The sequence below is a fragment of the Dermacentor albipictus genome, chromosome 8 (assembly GCF_038994185.2).
Source record: "Dermacentor albipictus isolate Rhodes 1998 colony chromosome 8, USDA_Dalb.pri_finalv2, whole genome shotgun sequence".
Classification (NCBI taxonomy): domain Eukaryota; kingdom Metazoa; phylum Arthropoda; class Arachnida; order Ixodida; family Ixodidae; genus Dermacentor; species Dermacentor albipictus.
The window spans coordinates 818,650-837,997 of record NC_091828.1 but is presented as its reverse complement, the minus strand read 5'-3'; the positions used below and the strand labels follow the sequence as shown (position 1 = coordinate 837,997).

Below are 19,348 nucleotides of genomic sequence, written 5' to 3'. Positions count from 1 at the left end.
AATATGAAGCAGGACGCGCTGCTTCAGTACTTTCAGCGAACGAAATAAATACTTTGTTTGAAGCTTCATGTGAGTATCTACTGCGCCACGATTGGTTCATTGATTGATTTGTGCTAGTTTTTGACGCGTTTTCTACGTGATATTATATATCGAATTCTGGTTATATCGAACTATTTTGCGATCCCCGTGCTGTTCGATATATCGAGGTTCGACTGTATATGTATGTATGTATAAACATGAATGTAGCCTTGCATTGTTCACAAAGTCCAGTGAGGCTTAGTGATAAAATTAAAGAATATCCGAATGTACAAATACGTATCAGATTCATAAAAAAAAATGTAATGCTAAAAAATAAAGGCGTAGGCAAGAAAACACAACACAAGCATTTTCTTTTCCACTTCTTTCTCTGTTGCCTAGAGCTAGACTTTTTTTATGAGAATCAATACCAACTTGCTCAGTTCACGCTTATTAACAAAATGAATAGTGAATGTTTGAATAATTTGACCCATGAATTGAATATTCCTGAATATATTCAGTTATTAAAGTTAATATATATGTAATTGCAATGTATTCGTAAGATTTCATGTGACTCAGCACCCGGAACATTGGCATCTATGGGCAAGCATTGCTGGCAATGTGTGAAAAATGCTGTTGATTGCAGGTGCCAAAACATCCAGTGCCAATTGAAGCGTCACATCAGACTTCTCCTCCATCATCAATGACAATTTTAAGACTGCCATTTCCACTCACTTGATGCAATTATAGAATGTTACCTACTTTTGACGATGTTAGTGGCGCGAAGCTTTTGGGGAGCACGAAAGGAAATGAACGGAACAGCAACAAAAAACCTACTCCTGAATAATGACACTAACCCTGAGAGTAAATACACGTAATGAAACAATAACATTAAATTAAATGTGAAGGTGATCACACACCAAAAAGTGCTTGTCTGAAAACAATGTCCCTTCAATTTGCAGTGAGAGGGCGGGCCGATGTACTTGCCTCTTCCCAGAGGTTTTCGCCCACCGTGCCATCGGATGGTGCCTCTTCCTTGATGGCCACGGCGTTGGCAGCACCTCCTCCGCAGAGCCTCTTGGACAGGCCGGGCCCATCCTTGGCGAGGCTCGCACGTCGCTTGGGGCCACGGAACAGGCCCGGCGAGGAACACGGCGGCGGGGGAGCAGAGATGTGGCCCACCCCCGCCATGCTGGAGGGCGACGATGTGACTGGGCTCGGAGGAATGCCACATTCTGGATGACATCCCTGCAAGTATTTGTTAACCAAGGAATCTGTGAACTCCATATTGTTGTAAATTAACTAACAGCATCAAAAGCAAGGACAAAAACGAGTAACACAACACTAGCATAGACTTAAGATCGATGCTTGATATTCATTCATATATTGTCATGTGATGAAGACTAATCTGATAACGGTGATAATATGGTCAAAACCTGAAAATTAAGGCAACCTACATGCCACATTATACTAAAAGGCATCCGTAAAGTAAGTTCCAAGTATAACGAGACACGAACACCACAAGAAAAAACAAATGACACTGATGCACAGACTGCTTTTCAAGACGCAGAACACACTTTTATTTTAGGAATTCGCTTTGCCAGAGCACACAGTTTTGCATGGCAGCATTGCGCTAGTCGGCCACCAGTTACTGAAGCCAGCATGTCACCTGCGCTTAACAGTGCACCATTGTTGACCTTCTGCTATTCATTGACACAGAGCACTACGACATCTTGAAACAGCACCTGGAGACTGTGCAGGTTAGTCCTGCTCCTCAAGAACGAGTAAGCAGGTCGCTGTCCCTTGTTGACACAGTGCCAGTCTATATTGGAAGTATGTGCTAAGCCCACCAATCTGAGTTTGCACACATGAATGGCAGCCAGACAACCAGCTCAGACCATTCCTTGTGAAAGCAAGCAGCTGAAAGGCCATTCAAGAACACTGCAGTACACTCCAAATGCTTTGAATGCAAAGCTTTCTTTGCCACCTTCCGGCCCTTTGAGCATATCTACCTATCCGCTCTGGTGCTGACAGTGCCTACGAAATTGAGCCGCTGTGTATAAACTAGTGTTTGCAATGCCGTCATGGTAGCTGCATCACCGTCATTTGAGCTTCATTCTTCTCGGCTCCGATTCTCATGTACTACCTGTGCTCAAGCCAGGCGGCGCACGTAGGAAGATCCGGGCATCTTGGCTGCGGAACTATGGGTGCTGGTTGCCTCTGTACAAACAGCAACTCAAAAGTTTCCCTCGAGCGTTGATCTCCGAGTGCCGAATAGCAACGCGTCGCCTCCTCATTCTTCCCCATCCTTGCACCAAACTTTCACGGCTCTTCTCATCTTTACCAGGGCCACTCATCCAAGCATCGAGGCCGGCTCTTTCGTGCTACGCATGGATTCCAAGTACAACAACGCTGCACCGAACTCCAACATAGTAGCGCCATCACAGCAACTCAAATCGATGACCCTGGCTTTCCAAATTCACAAAGAAGCTCTGACAGGGCCGCAGCTTCGTCAACAAGTGCATCAGCTCAGATTTTGCATTCCTCTGTTGTTTACTTGAGCAGCTTAAGGATGGCGTACTACTTGGCACAGGGGCAGAGTAACGTGTTCTGTTATGACTGAGCAGTTAGGCAAGCCCACAATTTTTCTGAGTCTCAGCTTGTCTAAACTCCACAATGAGCACATGTTTCAACTCATCAAAAGTGGTCAAAGTGCAACCCTTCAAGGTTGTTGGTGAAAGAACCAGCTACCTGCGATTATGCTTCACATAACTTTCGATTTCCAAAGTATGCGAGATCTGCATAATTTTTTTTTTCACATATTATGTAACGACAAGGGCACAGGTATTCATTTCATTAGCTCTCCACTAGAGTACGACTTTCAGAAAAAACCTAGTTTAAAAGAATTTTATGGTCCAGTCAGCTTAGCTAATTCGACTATGACAAGACCGATGAAACTAGTCAAATTATCTGGCAGGTCGAATTAACCAAGGTGCCGTAAAAATGCAAAAGCACCCCACTGATTGATTTGGCAGTACTTTCTCAATTTTAACACGCCCTAAAATCAAATATGCACCGACTTTGTATGTGTCCAAAGTAGAAATGTAACATAGAAATCACATAAAACTCCTAAACAAAGTAAAAATCTAACGTGCACACAATATATCAGCAAGAAAAACAGGCAAGGGTTAATTATGCGTCACATAACAACGGCCAGTTTCTTAAAGTCAGTTTTGCCATAATACATCGGTGCTATGCGGCAAAGCTTATAAGCGCTACAAAGGCAGTTTTGGAATCTTGTCCAACTGCACCACACAAGCAATTTTCAGCCCAATTTCTTGAAGAATAATAAGTAAAAGAACATGTTCAGGGTGTCTACCAAGTTGACATTTCCAAATTCCCCGAGTTTTCCAGGTTTTCCCCGAGTGCCTTTGCAAAATTCCCTGAGTAATGCAGAACTATGTTTTATTTCAAGACGGGCTGAAACCATATCGCCCGATGCTGTCACTCTATAGTAAGCATATGAAAAAAAATTTAAAAATAAACTACTTATTTGACTTTGAATACTAAGGAGTAGTGTGTATGTTATTCAAGATAAGAATAGAACGGAGGGGTTAGTAAAATGTACAGCAAATAAAATGTATTCGAAAAAAATTGCAAATCCAGTAGGACATTCTCAAATACAAATAAAAAGGAGATGCATACAGAAGCAAATATTTTCGAATATGAGCTATTTCTATCAACTGATAGCAAGCTCAGTGGTATGAGGCCCGAACTTTGTCACAATTGAGATTCTCTCTCAACAGCTCGTAAGTCAACCTCAACTGTCCTGACATACTCTCAGTCCGCACATGACAGCTCAGTGTAGTGTTTCACTGCTTTAAAGAGTTTATTTTGGTCAAGAATCGAGTATCTAGTATTCCATTTTTTGAATATTCAATTTTTCAAATAATCAGACCCGCAGTGAATGGCCCGGCAGTGGTCGGTACTTTGACGTGCGCAGCGTTCCTATGCCAAGCGATTTCTATCGGTAGAAGTTTCAACCAGTTCGACTGGACCAATTAACACTACGCAAACTGAGGGAACCACAAAAACAGTGCGTGCACAAAGCAAGCAAGCATCCACTAAGATCGGGCCCAACAACCTCTGGAAGGTGTGGTGATCACATTGTATGTGCGAGTTCAGAGTTCATGCACACAGATGCACACATTTCACAGCTCTCAATCCAGATGTGAACACACAGCCAAACTTGGCACACGTGCTTGCTGTGATTACCGGCTGGTTGAACTTGTGGGGATGCACACCTCTCACGCGTCCCCTGATACGTTGTTTTCCAGCATAGCTCCCGTCTCCTGTAATCCGGCTTTGCCGTGTGGCCTTGAGCCCGCGGCGGTCGGTGTGGTTGAAGCGCAGTACGAGAGATGGCGTGAGTGCTGCGCTGCTGACGCCGCCTCACGGCGGGGGTTACTTGGGCACAAAAAGGAGAAGGCTCTTTGGTTCGGGATCGGCAAGCTGCACGGACTTTCCGCGAGTGCGCCGATACATGCTTCTGCGAGACCGTCTCGTGAGGCCTCGTTCACATGCGCCACCGTTCGCGTGACTGTACGCGCAAACGACCAAGCGTTGGGATCCAGCATGGGGCGAACATATTCGCTCGTTATCCGGTCGCGGTGAGTCGGACTTCTGAGATTTGTTGCACGCCCATCGGCACATTTTGTGGATAGCAACTCAGCTAGCAGGCATTGATCTATGAAAGGTGCAATAAATGCCCTTGTGATTGTTTGCACTACTTTGTTGTCATTCCTTTGTCCCAAGAGCACGGATGAGAACCCCACAACCGCAGACCTGAACGCCACTTCAACGGCCCTCAATCTAAGCCATACGCGTGATTTTGCGACTGATCACTGATGAGCCACCTGTAGGAGCATATTACAGTCGAACCTTGATATATCGAACAGTGCTGTTGTTGCGAGATAGTTTGATATAGCCAGAATTCGATACATAAAATCCTGTAAAAAACATGTCAATATCTTCTGGAAATCAATAAATTAACCAAGGGCACAATCGGGGATCGTTGTTCGGAGCGCATGTTTGGTTTCACCGTGCACAACTGGCCTAGGCCATGTCGACTTCATCAGCTGCGAGTGCACAGTCTATTGTGCCACACGCAATTAGCGCAGGCCACCCAGACTTCATCAGCCACGTGAAGTTGGCATGGCCTAGGTCAATCGCGCGTGACACAATTGAATGCACGCCCCGAACAACAATCCCCGATCGCGTCCCAATCGTGGCACAGTAAATACTCACTTGAATCTTCCCATAAAGTGTTAATTTATTTGACTGAAAGTACTGCAGCAGTGTAGCGTGCTTCTTATTGGCAGCCGCGTGCTTTAACATGGCGTCCTCAATATAGTCTAAACGATCTACAAGGGATAAGCCGGTGCCCTCTAATGCGCCGACCTGGCAGCGGTCAATGAAGTTGCCTAGGTAGTATGGAAGATACACCATCCCATAGAGTAACACGAGTCTTGCTCATTTTGTGCGTATATCTCATACTCCAAAAGTGCTCGATGCATACGCAGGGCTTTGTGCACTTCTTAATGCAGCACAGGTCACAGAGTGCGGGTGCCTTTCGTCCAACAAACCGGGCTGAAGGCGGGCGGACCTGACACGCCAGACTGCGCCAAGCAGTGCACTGTCCCCAAGCATCGTCACCACCATTATTGTTGCGTGGTGAATTTTCACGACGGTCGTCAGCCTGACACGCTGGAATATTCAACACACTGTGCAACGACGTGAGAGACAAAATTGGCTAGGTAGTATACAAGTTGCAGCTCTCCGCATTAGGTTACGCTGTCAGCGGGCTGTATACAGCCAATCTCGCTTGATTTGTGTGTGTGCTCAGGGTTCACTTTTTGTTTTATTTTGGTTTTCAGCTATCGGGAAAAAAGCTCCTGTGTTCGCCATGAGTAGCCTGTGGATCATCTCGTCGGGACTGCTCAGACATGAAAAATTTTATTTTAGCTTAATCATGAAAAACCCAGTCATCTGTATAGGTGCATGCGGATGATTTTTTTATTAGAAAACTGTTACACACAGGAATTTACAGGAACTAAGGCAATTTCTTAGAGTGAAGCGGCCCACCTAATTAGTGAAAGTTCATATACAGCCATTGAAACTGTTTCAGAATGCGTTGCTGAGAGAACAAGCGAAAGATAATTGTATCGACTGACGTGGCACAGTCAGTTGCCCAATAAGATAGGGAACTGCACATAAAAAGTGGTGTTTAAGCAGCCTTTGTCACATTATATGTTACTGTAAACAAATGAATGACAACAAACAAGACCGTTGCTGCATCTGCATCATTTTTTCTCTAAGGAAAGAAAAGAGCCACTGCGCGTTAGCCAGCGCTAAGGATACAGACACTCAATCACAGTATTTACTGATTCCCGTGTCTTGAAATTTGCTTTTGCAGCATACATACCAGAGCAGCTGAAGCTGAGTCACGGTGCTAACGCCACCAGCATATTATTAGTTTCATTAGTTATCTAAGTCATAGTTACTGGGCCCTCGTTCTGAGTTGGTGCACATGCTTAAACAAATAGACACATATTGCAGCAGACTGCTGTTGCAGCTTGGCATCATGCTACTTGAGCAGCATACGCACTGAAAGCGGCCACGCACCGAAACGGCATCTGGCAACTTCTTGTGCGAAGTGCAAGCATTTGGCACAGCGTTTTGCTTCCTTGGCAATGGAAGGCATGCTGCAATGCCTCCCCTGCACGAAAGTCCCTAAAATTCCCATTGCAGTGCAGCTGAGATGAGCAGATATACCATGGCGCCATGCCTTTACCAGCAGGACGTCACGTTTGGCACTACTATCCGAAACTTTTAAGCACGGTATGGAGGGCTCTGTTGACCGGCGTTTTCACAGCGCTGCCTGGGCAGCCCGTCAGGCCTATAGCGGCGTAGAAGGGCCAAAGCTGCTGCAGCCCTAGTTGAAGTCGGGAGCGGGGCAAACATCAGCGCTTGCAGGATCAACCTCAGCAGCATCTTTGTTTGGCCGCTAACTTACGCGGCTATCTCCACGTCCGCCAATCGAAGCATTTTGAAACACTCAATGGTAAGGTATTAAGTGGTGTCTGCCAAGGCGTCTATGGGTGAGCCCAGTGAGTGTGCACTGTCGCATGTCTTTATAAATGCAATCTGCTAGTCCTCACGAGGCGCGGCAGGCGCAGAGCGCGGCACTGAGGAGGTGTCAGTGCGGGAAATTCAAAGCGTCGTTGACGTTGTCGAACTAGCCAAGCCACCACGTACGTACGCCACTACGTTCAAATAGCACCCTCAGCATGATCGATGCGTCCAGCTATAGAGCACAGCAGTCGGGAACACCTATCGTGCCACCGCTACCTTCGAGGGTGTTGCAGGAAAGTTCACTGCCTGCCAGAGTGCATGTGGTCTGGGGTGGCGGAGTTCGATACATCTGTTTTGCATGACATCTGTTTGTATTCCGACCCCGTTCGAAATAAAGCATTAAAAATGCATGAGATTTTACAGGTGACACAGAAAGTGTTCAGTATATGCAATATATCCATGGTCAATATATCGAGATTTGATTGTATATAGCGACAAGCTTTCTGCAATGGTTTGCAGCACATATCACATTGGCCGGTGGCAAATTTTCACCATGGCCACACCATTGGCCACACTGTCTAGCTTGTTAGGCTTAGTTGGAGACAAGTCGTCAGGTGTCGGTGACTATACAAAGTTACGATTTCATACCGAATCAACGCAAACCTATTCATGGAGGTCGCTTGGCTCTCAGAAAGCCGACAAATAGTCGCCAACGAAATTGACTGCACGGTATGACCGTTGTTCACGGCCACCATCTTTGCAAAATATTGTACGGTACCACTTCGTTCCGAACACTGGAGGCAATCAGACTTGCTTGGATTTGTGCAAGAGTGATGTCTCTGTACACAGTCAACAAGAGCGCCACAGCGTTGGTGATCTCTGCCAACGAAGTTCGCCCTGGAGATCGAAGAAACAAGCCATGCTTCTTCGCACCACTTGGCTCTCGCGAAGGACCAGGAGGTGACTGCCGATCACACAAATGAAAAGCCACGCAAACACACAAAGATGTGACGTCTCCGAGACACACCTGCTCGAGCAGTGGACACACCACGTGAAAAATAGCAACCAAAACTTCAGTATATAAAAAAAGAAAACAGATCCCGCATTAAGTGATTGTGACGACGGTACTGACAAAAAAAAAAGAATGTAGACAAAGTGCCATCCTCTGGTGCATTTTCCCAACCGAGGGAGAGCGAGCATGGCCTCCGCGACTGCAGGATGGCACGGGCGCTCTATTGAGTAGCGTGCGTCTCCAAATCTTGAAGACTATAGAGTGGGCCACTGGAGCCAAGCCAGCGAAAAATCCACCATGGCGACCTCCAAGAACGCGTAGCGTGGTTCGGAATGTGATTTAGTCTGGTAAATCGAACTTTGCGACTTCAGTTCATCCGAAAAATTAAAGCCAAAAATGCATTAGCTCAACGAGAACCCCGACGGTGCATTTATGAAGTACAGCATATTGACACGTGTACTTATCTTTATCGGGCGACCACGTTTCGCCGCTTAACAACTGTTCTCGCACAGCGAGGGACGCGCCTGAATGTATCCGATGTTTCTGGAAAGTTATCGATGCTTCTACCTGGCTATCTGTTGTCGCCGAATCTTGTGTTATCTGATTTCGTCGCGTAACGCGAATGGTGTAGAACTTTGTGGAAGACACACGGTTCCGAACGATTAGTCTGGAACATTCGACGACTGCTCTATAAAAGCCGACGCACTTGACCCGCTGATCAGATTTTCGACGATCGCCGACTGTGTTCGCCGCTATCGTTGTGCTTTAAGTGTAGCCTGTTTTGTGGGCACAGGTTCGCCCAATAAAAGCTAGTTTTGTCATTCACAGTACTTCTACTGTGTTCTTTGACGTCACGACCACGTGACATCTGGTGGAGGTGCTAGTGCGTTCATGTACCGAACGCCCCCGCAAAGCCGCGATCCAAGCCCGAAGCCCGAGGACAAAACCGACACCGCCCAAGACCAGCGTGCTAGCTGCAGACTGCAAGGACTGCCCCCAGAGCACGGACTTCTACCTGAGGCGACAAAGAAGATCGTGGTCAAGACAACCTCAATGGCTGCCCCAGCGTCCCCCGTTATCTTACAACAACCCCGGGACCCACTGACCTTCCATGGAGCAGCGACTGAAGACCCGGAATCCTGGCTGGAGACCTACGAGCGAATCGCGACATTCAACAACTTGGACTCCGACGACAAGCTGCGGCATGTCTACTTCGCCTTAGAAGACTCCGCCAGAACGTGGTTTGAGAACCGGGAGTCGACCTTAACGACATGGGACCTCTTCCGTAGCGGCTTCCTGCGCACCTTTACGAGCGTCGTGCGCAAGGAAAGGGCCGAAGCCATGCTGGACGCCCGAGTTCAGCTACCGAACGAGAACGTTGTTATCTTCACGGAAGAAATGAAACGTCTCTTCCGCCACGCCGACCCGGATATGCCCGAAGAGAAGAAAGTCCGCCTTCTCATGCGTGGTGTGAAGGAAGAACTTTTCGGCGCAATGGTACGAAGCCCACCGAAGACTGTAGAAGAGTTCCTTCGCGAGGCAGCCAGCATTGAGAAGACACTCGAAATGCGGAACCGGCAATTCAACCGCCGTACGAGCTCTACCCACTACGCAGGAATTCAATCACTGGCCGCAGACGATCTGCGCGAGACCATCAGGGCCATTGTGCGCGAAGAACTGCGCAAGGTCTTGCCTTCGTCGCAGCCTGAAGTGGCCTCGATCGCCGACATCGTGAAAGAAGAGGTGCACCGATCCCTTGGAGTTCCTGAGGTGGAACCAGAATCACCGCAGCCGGAGGCAATGACCTACGCCGCCGCCGTCGCCCGCCGTCAAGGCCCCCCTGCGCGACCGCGCCAGGGTCGTGCAACGCCGCAATTCCGTCGTCCGCCGCCGCCGCCGCCGCAGCCAGCACGCCAATACGTCGCCCAGCGCACCTACGCGAGGAAGACGGACATTTGGCGAGCCCCCGACCACCGCCCGCTCTGCTATCACTGCGGAGAAGCCGGCCATGTGTACCGCCAATGCCCATACCGCGACCTGGGACTGAGAGGGTTCGCCGTCAACGCGCCGCGTCCACAGCTTGGCGAGCGCCCACGTGAAATCGCCGATTACCTAGCCGCCACTCAGCGGAACTCTCGACGACCATCCCGTTCACCGTCACCAGGCCGCTACCTGTCACCGCAGCGCTGACCGTACACTGGTCCAGCTCGGGGCCGCTCTGCGAGCCCATATCCGGAAAACTAAAAGCAGCAACCGATGGAGGTGCGGTTGCTGTTCGTCGAACTGACGAAGATCCTCCGCCGCCGACGAAGTCGATGGAGAAACCATCTCGACTACCTAATGACGACACGCCGCCGTCCCGAAGAAGTCGGCAAGCCAAGACTACACCGACGAAAGACGACTTGACGACGCGACGTTCCAGTTTCAGTTCAACACGACGCAGCCGTGATCCGACGCCAAGACCTAACTGCAACGCCAGACAAAGAACCACCGACCTCGACGTGCTTCTCGACGGCCACGCAGTTACCGCCTTAGTGGACACCGGTGCTGATTACTCCGTCATGCTGATTACTGCGCCTGAATGTATCCGATGTTTCTGGAAAGTTATCGATGCTTCTACCTGGCTATCTGTTGTCGCCGAACCTTGTGTTATCTGATTTCGTCGCGTAACGCGAATGGTGTAGAACTTTGTGGAAGACACACGGGTCCGAACGATTAGTCTGGAACATTCGACGACTGCTCTATAAAAGCCGACGCACTTGACCCGCTGATCAGATTTTCGACGATCGCCGACTGTGTTCGCCGCTATCGTTGTGCTTTAAGTGTAGCCTGTTTTGTGGGCACAGGTTCGCCCAATAAAAGCTAGTTTTGTCTTTCACAGTACTTCTACTGTGTTCTTTGACGTCACGACCACGTGACAATATCTATGAAGTACGAATTTTTGGAGTGAAGCGCACACTTTAGCGGCGAATATAGATTCAGTGAGCATCGTCCGCAGCTTTGTCGAGTGCAGTGGTGGTGATTTTTTATATGCTGTGCGTTTTCAGCCAGCTGGAGAACATGGCACTTGGGTGAACTACCACGCCAAGCAGTCCCGTATCAGTGATTACTTCAAGTAATCGTTCTTGGACTTCGAACATAAAGGTGATTTCTTTATGCGGCAAGTTCTTGGTTATTCTTTATCTTCATTTCGGTATTAGAAAATTTGCTTAATTTGAAGGATTTTCATGGTCCGGCGGCCTTCGAGTTACCAAGGTCATTCTGTAAATTTTGCCCACGAAGATGAGCCACACTAAAATTGGGATGGCAGTGGCGAGCGCATTTTCAGTTGTCCGCTGAAGGCGAATGCCATCAAAAAGTGAAACAGGCGTGTAGTACTATATGCTGTTGATTCCATCCACTGCAACAGAGTTTAGCCATGGCAGACTAAACTTTGGTAATTAGAGTTCACTGTGGGCTGAGAATTTTTATAAAGCCTGTGCTGTAGTTTGCAAGGATAAAAAAAAAAGTACCAGGCATGTGCTCGGTATAATAGGGCACCCAATTCCACAAGCAGCAGCCCCTGCTGGGATGGCCCAACTTACGGCTACATAGGAGAAACACATACCTACAGCCTGTAGGCAACATGCAGGCAGCTGGAGCATTCCTATACATGTGCCAAGCAAGATGTGGCTTCAATATACAGTGGAAACTCGTTGATACATTCCCATTATGCACGTTTTCCCAGCGCCAACATTCGCAATTGGGAACACAAAAAATGACCCAATACAGTTATGTTAATTTTTTACCGTTTCATACGTTCCCGGAAAACATGATTTTTCAGCACCAACGTTCGGTGTGTTGCCAAACTGCGATCATATGATACGTTTTCCAGCCACTAGATTCCATGTGAACAAGAAAAGGCACAAGGCGCACGGGATCAAGAAAGGTATTGTAACTACCGTGTAGTGCGGAATATAGGTCGAGGTTTTTTCCAAAAAATATTACTAGAAGGTCACCCCTCGACTTATATACCGGCCCTTGGCACAACATGAATAGTCGTCCGGCAACATGTAGGAGTGCAGACCTTTCAGCATCCGCATCGATATCGCCTCCTTGGTGACCGACGCGGCCTACGCAGTTGGACCGACGCCATCTTCCCTTTTGTGCAGCAATCGTTCCTGGCGTAGCTAATACCCCTGTCACACGGGCACCCGTGAACTCCGTTGAGCATGAAACTCCCTAACGGCGATTGATGGCAATGGAGTTGCAGCCGTGCTACACGGCACAGTGCGAGCTTTCGACGGGCGCCGCACGGGGTAGAAACGGCGCTGCTGCGCTTACTTCTGCGTGCAACTGTTCACGTATACGGTCGTCGTTAAAGTAAGCTATGTGTATTTTTTTAACGCAGTACGTAATAACATAAAATCACAGCGAGTAACTTTGCGGCATGTTACCGCAAGACTTTTGTTTTCCAAGCATAGCGAAGTTGCAAGCGATGCTGGCCACACTGTGCGTTTGCTTTCGTGCGTGGGCAGTGCGGGTCACGTTGTTTGGCAGGTGGGCTTCGAGTTGTGATGCCACTGTGTAATCGTGCATGTCTGTGTGTTCGCGACGATAATGCGCCGGGATCGCTCATGATGCGTGTCACCCGGAGAATTTACCCGTGCGGCTTGAACGATACCACGTGCGGCTCACGTGCATATAAAAACAAACGAAATGGCGGAACGACGTTTCCCGATGCGGCGTGGCGAAGTATTGGTGTAGAAGGTACAGTCACCGATGCCTTTAAAAACAAATTAAACTTCCATTATGTGGCATATATCTCAAGGCAACAAAAAAATAATAGTGCTAAAAATTATAAATTAACCAGTTACGACGATTTTACTAGCGTGGTTTCTCTGCGGAACTGTAGCTACCTGGGAACAAGAACACTCCATCTAACCGTAATGGTCATTGCTGAACTCTCTTCGCCCAAAGGGAGACCGTGTGCCAGGGAGCGCAACTCCATTGGCTTAAAGACGAAGGAGTTCAATGGAGTTCGCGGGTGCCCGTGTGACAGGGGTATAATTTCCCGACAACCCGCTAAATGAGTGCGAGTACTCGACGTTAGTTCACCGCGGCATTTAGGAAGAAAGTCATCGAATATGCTGAAATTCATGGGAACATGTCTGCCCAGCGGCATTTCGGCGTGTCGGAAAAAAGCGTCCGATACTGGCAAACGCAGAAAGTCAAGCTGTCTGCCTGCAACGCACGGAAGACGTCCTTTTGCGGGCGCCGCGCGGTGCACCCGGAGCTCGAAGACAAGGTGGCGGATTTCGTCCGCGAGCATCGTGCCAGATCATTGCCAGTGACAGCGGAACTCATCCGCATCAAAGCTATTGAGATCGCCCGAGAATCCGGACTGCCCAAGGAAGAATTCAAGGGCTCCATTTATTGGGTTCGTCGCTTCATGCGACGCAAGAGATTTGCACTTCGACGGCACACATCAATCTGCCAGAAGCTGTCAGAGGCATACGAGGACAAGCTGGTCAAATCCCAGCGCTATGTTATCCGTCTCCGGCAGCAGCATGGCTACATGTTGGGACAGATCGGCAACGCTGATGAAACGCCGGTGTGGTTCAAACATGCCGTTGCCCACCACAGTGTGCGAACGCAGCGCAAAAGAAGTCAAGCTTCTTTCTACGGGGAACGAGCATTCGCGTTTCACGGTGATGCTCGCGTGTACTGCCGACGGCAGAAAGCTGCCCCCGTACATAATATTCAAGAGGAAGACGCTGCCGAAAGAGGCTTTCCCACGGGATGTTGTTCGTGTGAATGAAAAGGGCTATATGGACGAGGCCCTCATGCTCAATTGGATCAAGACAGTCTGGAATCGGCGACCCGGCGCACTCCGGCGGTGTCCGAGCATGCTCGTCTTGGATGCCTTTCGCGGGCACTTGACCGCAGGTGTGAAGCAGGCACTCCACGACGGGAGGACGGAACTCGCCGTCATTTCGGGAGGCATGACCTCAACCCTTCAGCCACTGCACGTCATGCTCAACAAGCCTCTTAAGGACCGTGTCCGTGAACAATATAATCAGTGGATGGCCGGCGACAACCCGACGACTCCAACCGGCCGGCTGCGCAGGCCGCCTCTCGCCACTGTGGCCACATGGGTGTCGCAGGCTTGGCGCTCGCTGCCCGGCGATATGGTGGTGCGGGCATTCAAGAAGTGTTGCATTAGCAACTCCTTGGACGGCACCAAGGATGACATGTTGTGGGACGCAGCCAGCGGAAAGCAGTCGTCTTCGGACGATAGTTCAGACAGCTCAGACGAATGAGCTGGTGACGACTTTGGCGGCACCACTAAATAAAACAAAGTTTTGTGCCTTATAATTTTTATGTTGACTTCTTTGTTTCAATGTAAGGGGGTCGACCTACGTTCCGCCTCGACCTATATTCCGCATTATACGGTATGTTGGGGAACGCAGGTCAACAAAACAACGATATTTATTGAGGGCGAACCTGGGCCCACAACTAAATGTCACTGCGGTCGTGAAGAATCTCCGGGAGTCGCATTCTAAAACTGGTGTCGAACCGTCTTCTTCCTTCTCGCAAAATACCTCGTGCGGGTGGTGCATGCGAGCTGGGTCCAACCGGCTACTCGTCCCATGAAGATCGCTGCCTATTGTTGCTGAACACCACGATATGGCATGCACAGTCCAATACGAATGGCACGCAACTTGAATGTGACCAAGTTGTCGAGGCATTATCCCGCTCCTTACCGCATCGGCCTGAGGCGTGAGAGGAAGTAGGGATTCCTGTGGGCTCTCACTTTTTTTTTTTTTTCCATGACCTCTCATGGTAGGGTTTCATGCTGACAGCATGCACAACATCCGTAGAGTTGTGCCGTCTCGGGCTCTCGTGTCCAGTGGACTTCACTTCGTAAGTGACGTCGCATATACGACGAAGTATTTCGTAAGGGCCGAAGTATCGGCAGAGAAGCTTTTCAGACAGTCGATGGCTTCGCACTGGTGTCCATACCAACACCTTGTCACTGAGTAGATAATGAGCTTCAGTACGTCACTGGTTGTACCGGCTGGAGTCGATGCGTTGTTGTTGGCGTATTCGGTACCTTGCCATCTGTCGTGCCTCCTTGGCTATTGACAAGAAGACATCTAGGTCAGATGAGTTATTGTTTACTTCATCTAACGACAACACAGAATCCAAAGTTGTGGTTACTGCTCGGCCGAATACATGTTCAAACAGGGCGACTCGTGTTGTTTCTTGAACGGCCGTATTATACGTGAAGGTGATGGACGACAAAATGTAGAAATGTACGAAATGTACGAAATGTAGAAAAACATGGTGCGCACAGTTGCTTATTCCAGTACAGTAAAACCTTGTTAAATCGTACCCACTTAAACAGTCGTTTCACTTTAAATGTAGTAAAGTCCCCGACTCAGCGGCCATTGAACATAATGTGTTTTGTATCCGCATGAACCGTATCAGCTTATTGCGTACGCATCGGTTAAAACGTAGTTTCCACTTTTCATCGCGCAAACGCGGCGGTGCATCGTCTCCATCGGGTGGCCCGGCAGAACACCAAGCCTCAGAGATCGGAACAACGGCCTCCAAGTGCCCTGTGCGTTTGCGCGTGAAGCCACATCATCATTTCGGAGGCGTGCAAGCGAGGGCTCGTGTCATGCCTAAACTCGGATAAAAAGGACGCCGGGTGCTCAGCATAGAAGAAAAATTAGACATTGTCCGTGCTATCGAACGTGACACAAAGAAGTCAGCGCTGGCACGCGACAGGGATCTGCTGTTGACTACGGTGTGTGGCATTTTGAACGTGAAGAAGTCGCTCAGCAGCGCTGCAGCAACTGCAAAGAGATGTTGGCTACGAGGTTCGACTTTTCGCCATCGTTGCCTCTGTTGTTGCCGAAGTGTCGACTAGCGACAGTAATGAGGATGACACGGAAAGCGACAGCACGGGCGATTCAGGCCCAACAGTGGCATAAGCTGCGCATTACGTCAGCCTCATGAATGCAATTGTCGCGACGAGAACAGGGGTGCAATGACGTAACTCTATTCCTAACGAAAAGTATTCCAAACTCCGGCACCCGGCAATGAAAAAGGCGCGCCGGGACTTCTGCAGCACTACTGCGCGCGTGCATGGAGAATACGTAATGCCAACGAGGAATCTGTGATGCGAGTGTTCGCCGAGAAGAGGGGGCTGGCTGAAAAGCTGGCACGCAGCTTTTGCAAGTTTGAGGCCACCGTCATCGTGCTAGGCTACTGCGGCGTCAAACGAAGATAACACTTTTGCTGTGTGAAGTGAATAAATACTGCATGTTTATTTCCCCTTTCATTTCACTCTCTCCGAGTTCCGTTTTTGACAGGTAAGTTGGCGATGTAATGCTATTTCTGTTAAACAGTATGACCGTTCAGTACGTACTTTTTCTGAGCTCCGGCCAACTACGGTTTAACGAGGCAATGTAGATGTAGTGTTGTACTCGATTCAATGCGCACACATTTTTGTACCCATTTTATCGAGAAAAAAAAAGGTGTGCCTTAGATTCAAGTAAATACAGTAGTCAACACTGTCACTATTGCAGCTTGGTTCCTCTGCAATGAGAGAACAATTCTGAAACAGCAAAACACTGTCATACAAAATGACTGCAGATAACATTTTACCACTCACGAAATGCTTGGAGCATGGCCTCCTCTTGCATACGGATAGCAATGCCCCATAATTTGCGTTGCTGCTCATTCCAAGCCATACAAAATATTAGGGGTGTGTGAATACCGAATAGTAGATTTCGAATCTAATATTGAAGCAAGAAAAAGAAACAGAGCCAGAAACAGCAGCTGACGGATTTCTCGGACTCTAAATATTTGGACTTGATGGATATTCCAGACTTCAAAAATGCACCATCAGGGTTCCCATAGAGCTAATGCATTTTCACAATCGATCTTTCTGACAAATTTTGTTTGCTCGTTCCGAGTCACACTCCCCAATCTTAGAGGCCGTCATGTTGGATTTTTCACTGGCTTGGCTCCAGTGGTCCACTCTATAGTCTTCAAGATTTGGAGACGCACGCTACTCAATAGAGCGCCAGCACCATCCCCCAGTCTCGGAGGCCATGCTCGCTCTCTCTTGGTTGGGAAAACGCTTCAGAGAATGGCACTTTCTCTACATTCTTTTTTTTTTTCTCAGTGCCATCGTTACAATCACTTAATGCGTGATCTGTTTTCTTTTTTTATATATACTGCAGTTTCGGTTGCTATTTTGCACATGGTGTGTCCACTGAGCAGGTGTGTCTCAAAGATGTCGCATCTTTGTGTGTATTTGCGTGGCTCTTCATTTGTGTGATCGGCAGTCACCTCCTGGGCCTTCACGAGATGGTGTGCAAAGAAACATGGCTCGTTTCTTCTATCTCCAGGGCAAACTTCGTTGGCAGGGATCACCAACGCAGTGGCGCTCTTGTTGACTGTATACAGAGACATCACTCTTGCGCAAATCCAAGCAAGTCTGATCGCCTCCAAGTGTAGCATGACGCAGGGCATTATTAGAGATATTTTTAAGCAGTGGTAAGCCTAATCAATATTTTTTTAAACTATTTTTTGGTCTCCACGTGGCCCGGAAAATAGGTTGGTGATTGTATGTAGCACCCTAACCCAAGAGTTACAGTTGCTGCTGGCCAGAAACAACAAATTGTCCGAATGGAACTGTGCAGGCTATTCAAATTATGTCGTAGATTATGCATTGAAAATGACAGGCCCGCTCAAATTCTTTGAATTAAACTAAAATTTAGAATGAAATTAGTTGGAATTATCGAGGTTTTACTGTATCTCAATAAAAAGTTTGTGCAGACGCACGACTCTCTCACGTCCCCTGATGTATTCCCCGAATGACTTGCGTTTCCTGAAATCCGGCCACCCTGCATAGCATGTGTAGCACTGGTAGTTGCACAATTATACGAGATGGCACGTGATCTGCTCCTAATGCTACCCAACGATGGGCATACTCGGGCACGCAAGTAAATAGTCTCCCCCACTTTAGCTATTGGGCACGAGGAGTTACGCAGTCGCCAACTGTCGGAAGCGCCTCCCTTGCGTAGTATGAAAGACCCTGCAGCGCGCTCCTCACAGGTTTCACTTACGGCACTCAATAAGAACACCCCGCAGCAGCCCTGCTGCACATTTATGTAGGTACTCTCAACACGAGGGAAGTTTTTGATTGTCGATATAATAATCTTCGGCAAACTGAAAGCACAGAATCGTTTACAGATGCTATCTCTTTACCAAATACGTACAGCGAACGCCCCTGCGCGCGGTCGCCGCAATGGGGTCTCCCGAATCGGCTTCTTGCGTGAAAGGTAGGCAAACACTGAGACTTAACTATGTGAAATATGTTCTTATAGCGGGCTGTCTGTATAACCAAATGGGGCATAACAGAATGAAGCCTCAATGCAGTGATCACATGGGTTCGTAGCGACCGACTGGACGTCTGCATACATGTCCGCGCACAATGTTTGGCTTTTACTGTGAGCACGTTTTTACACCGTGCCGTGAGCTTCAAGCTGCAGCATATGAGCATTTGACAGCACATTAGCAACCATTGTTGTGTGGACGCTATCAGAACTGTTCAAAAATGATTTCGTTATAGAGACTTCAATGCCTACAGTGACTGCGATGTGCCTTCACGACGATTCAATCTCTTTTCTCTTCTAAATTCTTGAACATTTCAATATTATTTCTCAAGTTACGTCACACTGTATGTTTATCTGTCTTCTCAGCGTACGATTTCCCTCTGCTTCTTTTTCGTAATCCAGTGCATTATTTCATAACACGAATGTGACCATATGCCATGCCTTTTTTAATGTGCATCTTACCGCTCTCTTTCCATTCCAGTGAACTTGCCAGTATCTAGCATCAACAAGTTCATAGACCAAACCGTCCCAACATTAGCCGGGCAGTGGGTGCGGGCGAGCATCTCAGCTAGTGCGCATTTTCTGCTGCTCACCAAACATTGCGCAGTCCCGACGCCGTAGCAGAAATCTTCCTGGCGTGTGTGCTTGCTGCATACCCAAGTTGTAGCCGATGGCTTTCTGCGGGTTCTAAGTTTCGCCAGCCAAGCTTCATGAAGCTCCTTGCTCTGCGGCTATGTGTGAATAAGGCTGACACCGCGCTTCATTGCGTATGTCCGGCACTGCAGCACCA

The 19,348-nt window shown here is 48.3% G+C and overlaps 1 protein-coding gene across 7 annotated transcripts in view; it reads right to left on the bottom strand.

Moving 5' to 3' along the window:
* The window catches only part of Hel89B (histone acetyltransferase 1), a 506,945-nt gene that overhangs the window by 346,078 nt on the left and 141,519 nt on the right, over nt 1–19,348 (bottom strand). For all 7 annotated transcript variants that reach the window (XM_070523038.1, XM_070523033.1, XM_070523034.1 and 4 more), the window contains one exon: nt 1,003–1,263. In XM_070523038.1, the coding sequence (XP_070379139.1) occupies nt 1,003–1,263 (261 nt within the window). The remainder of the gene's footprint in view (nt 1–1,002; nt 1,264–19,348) is intronic.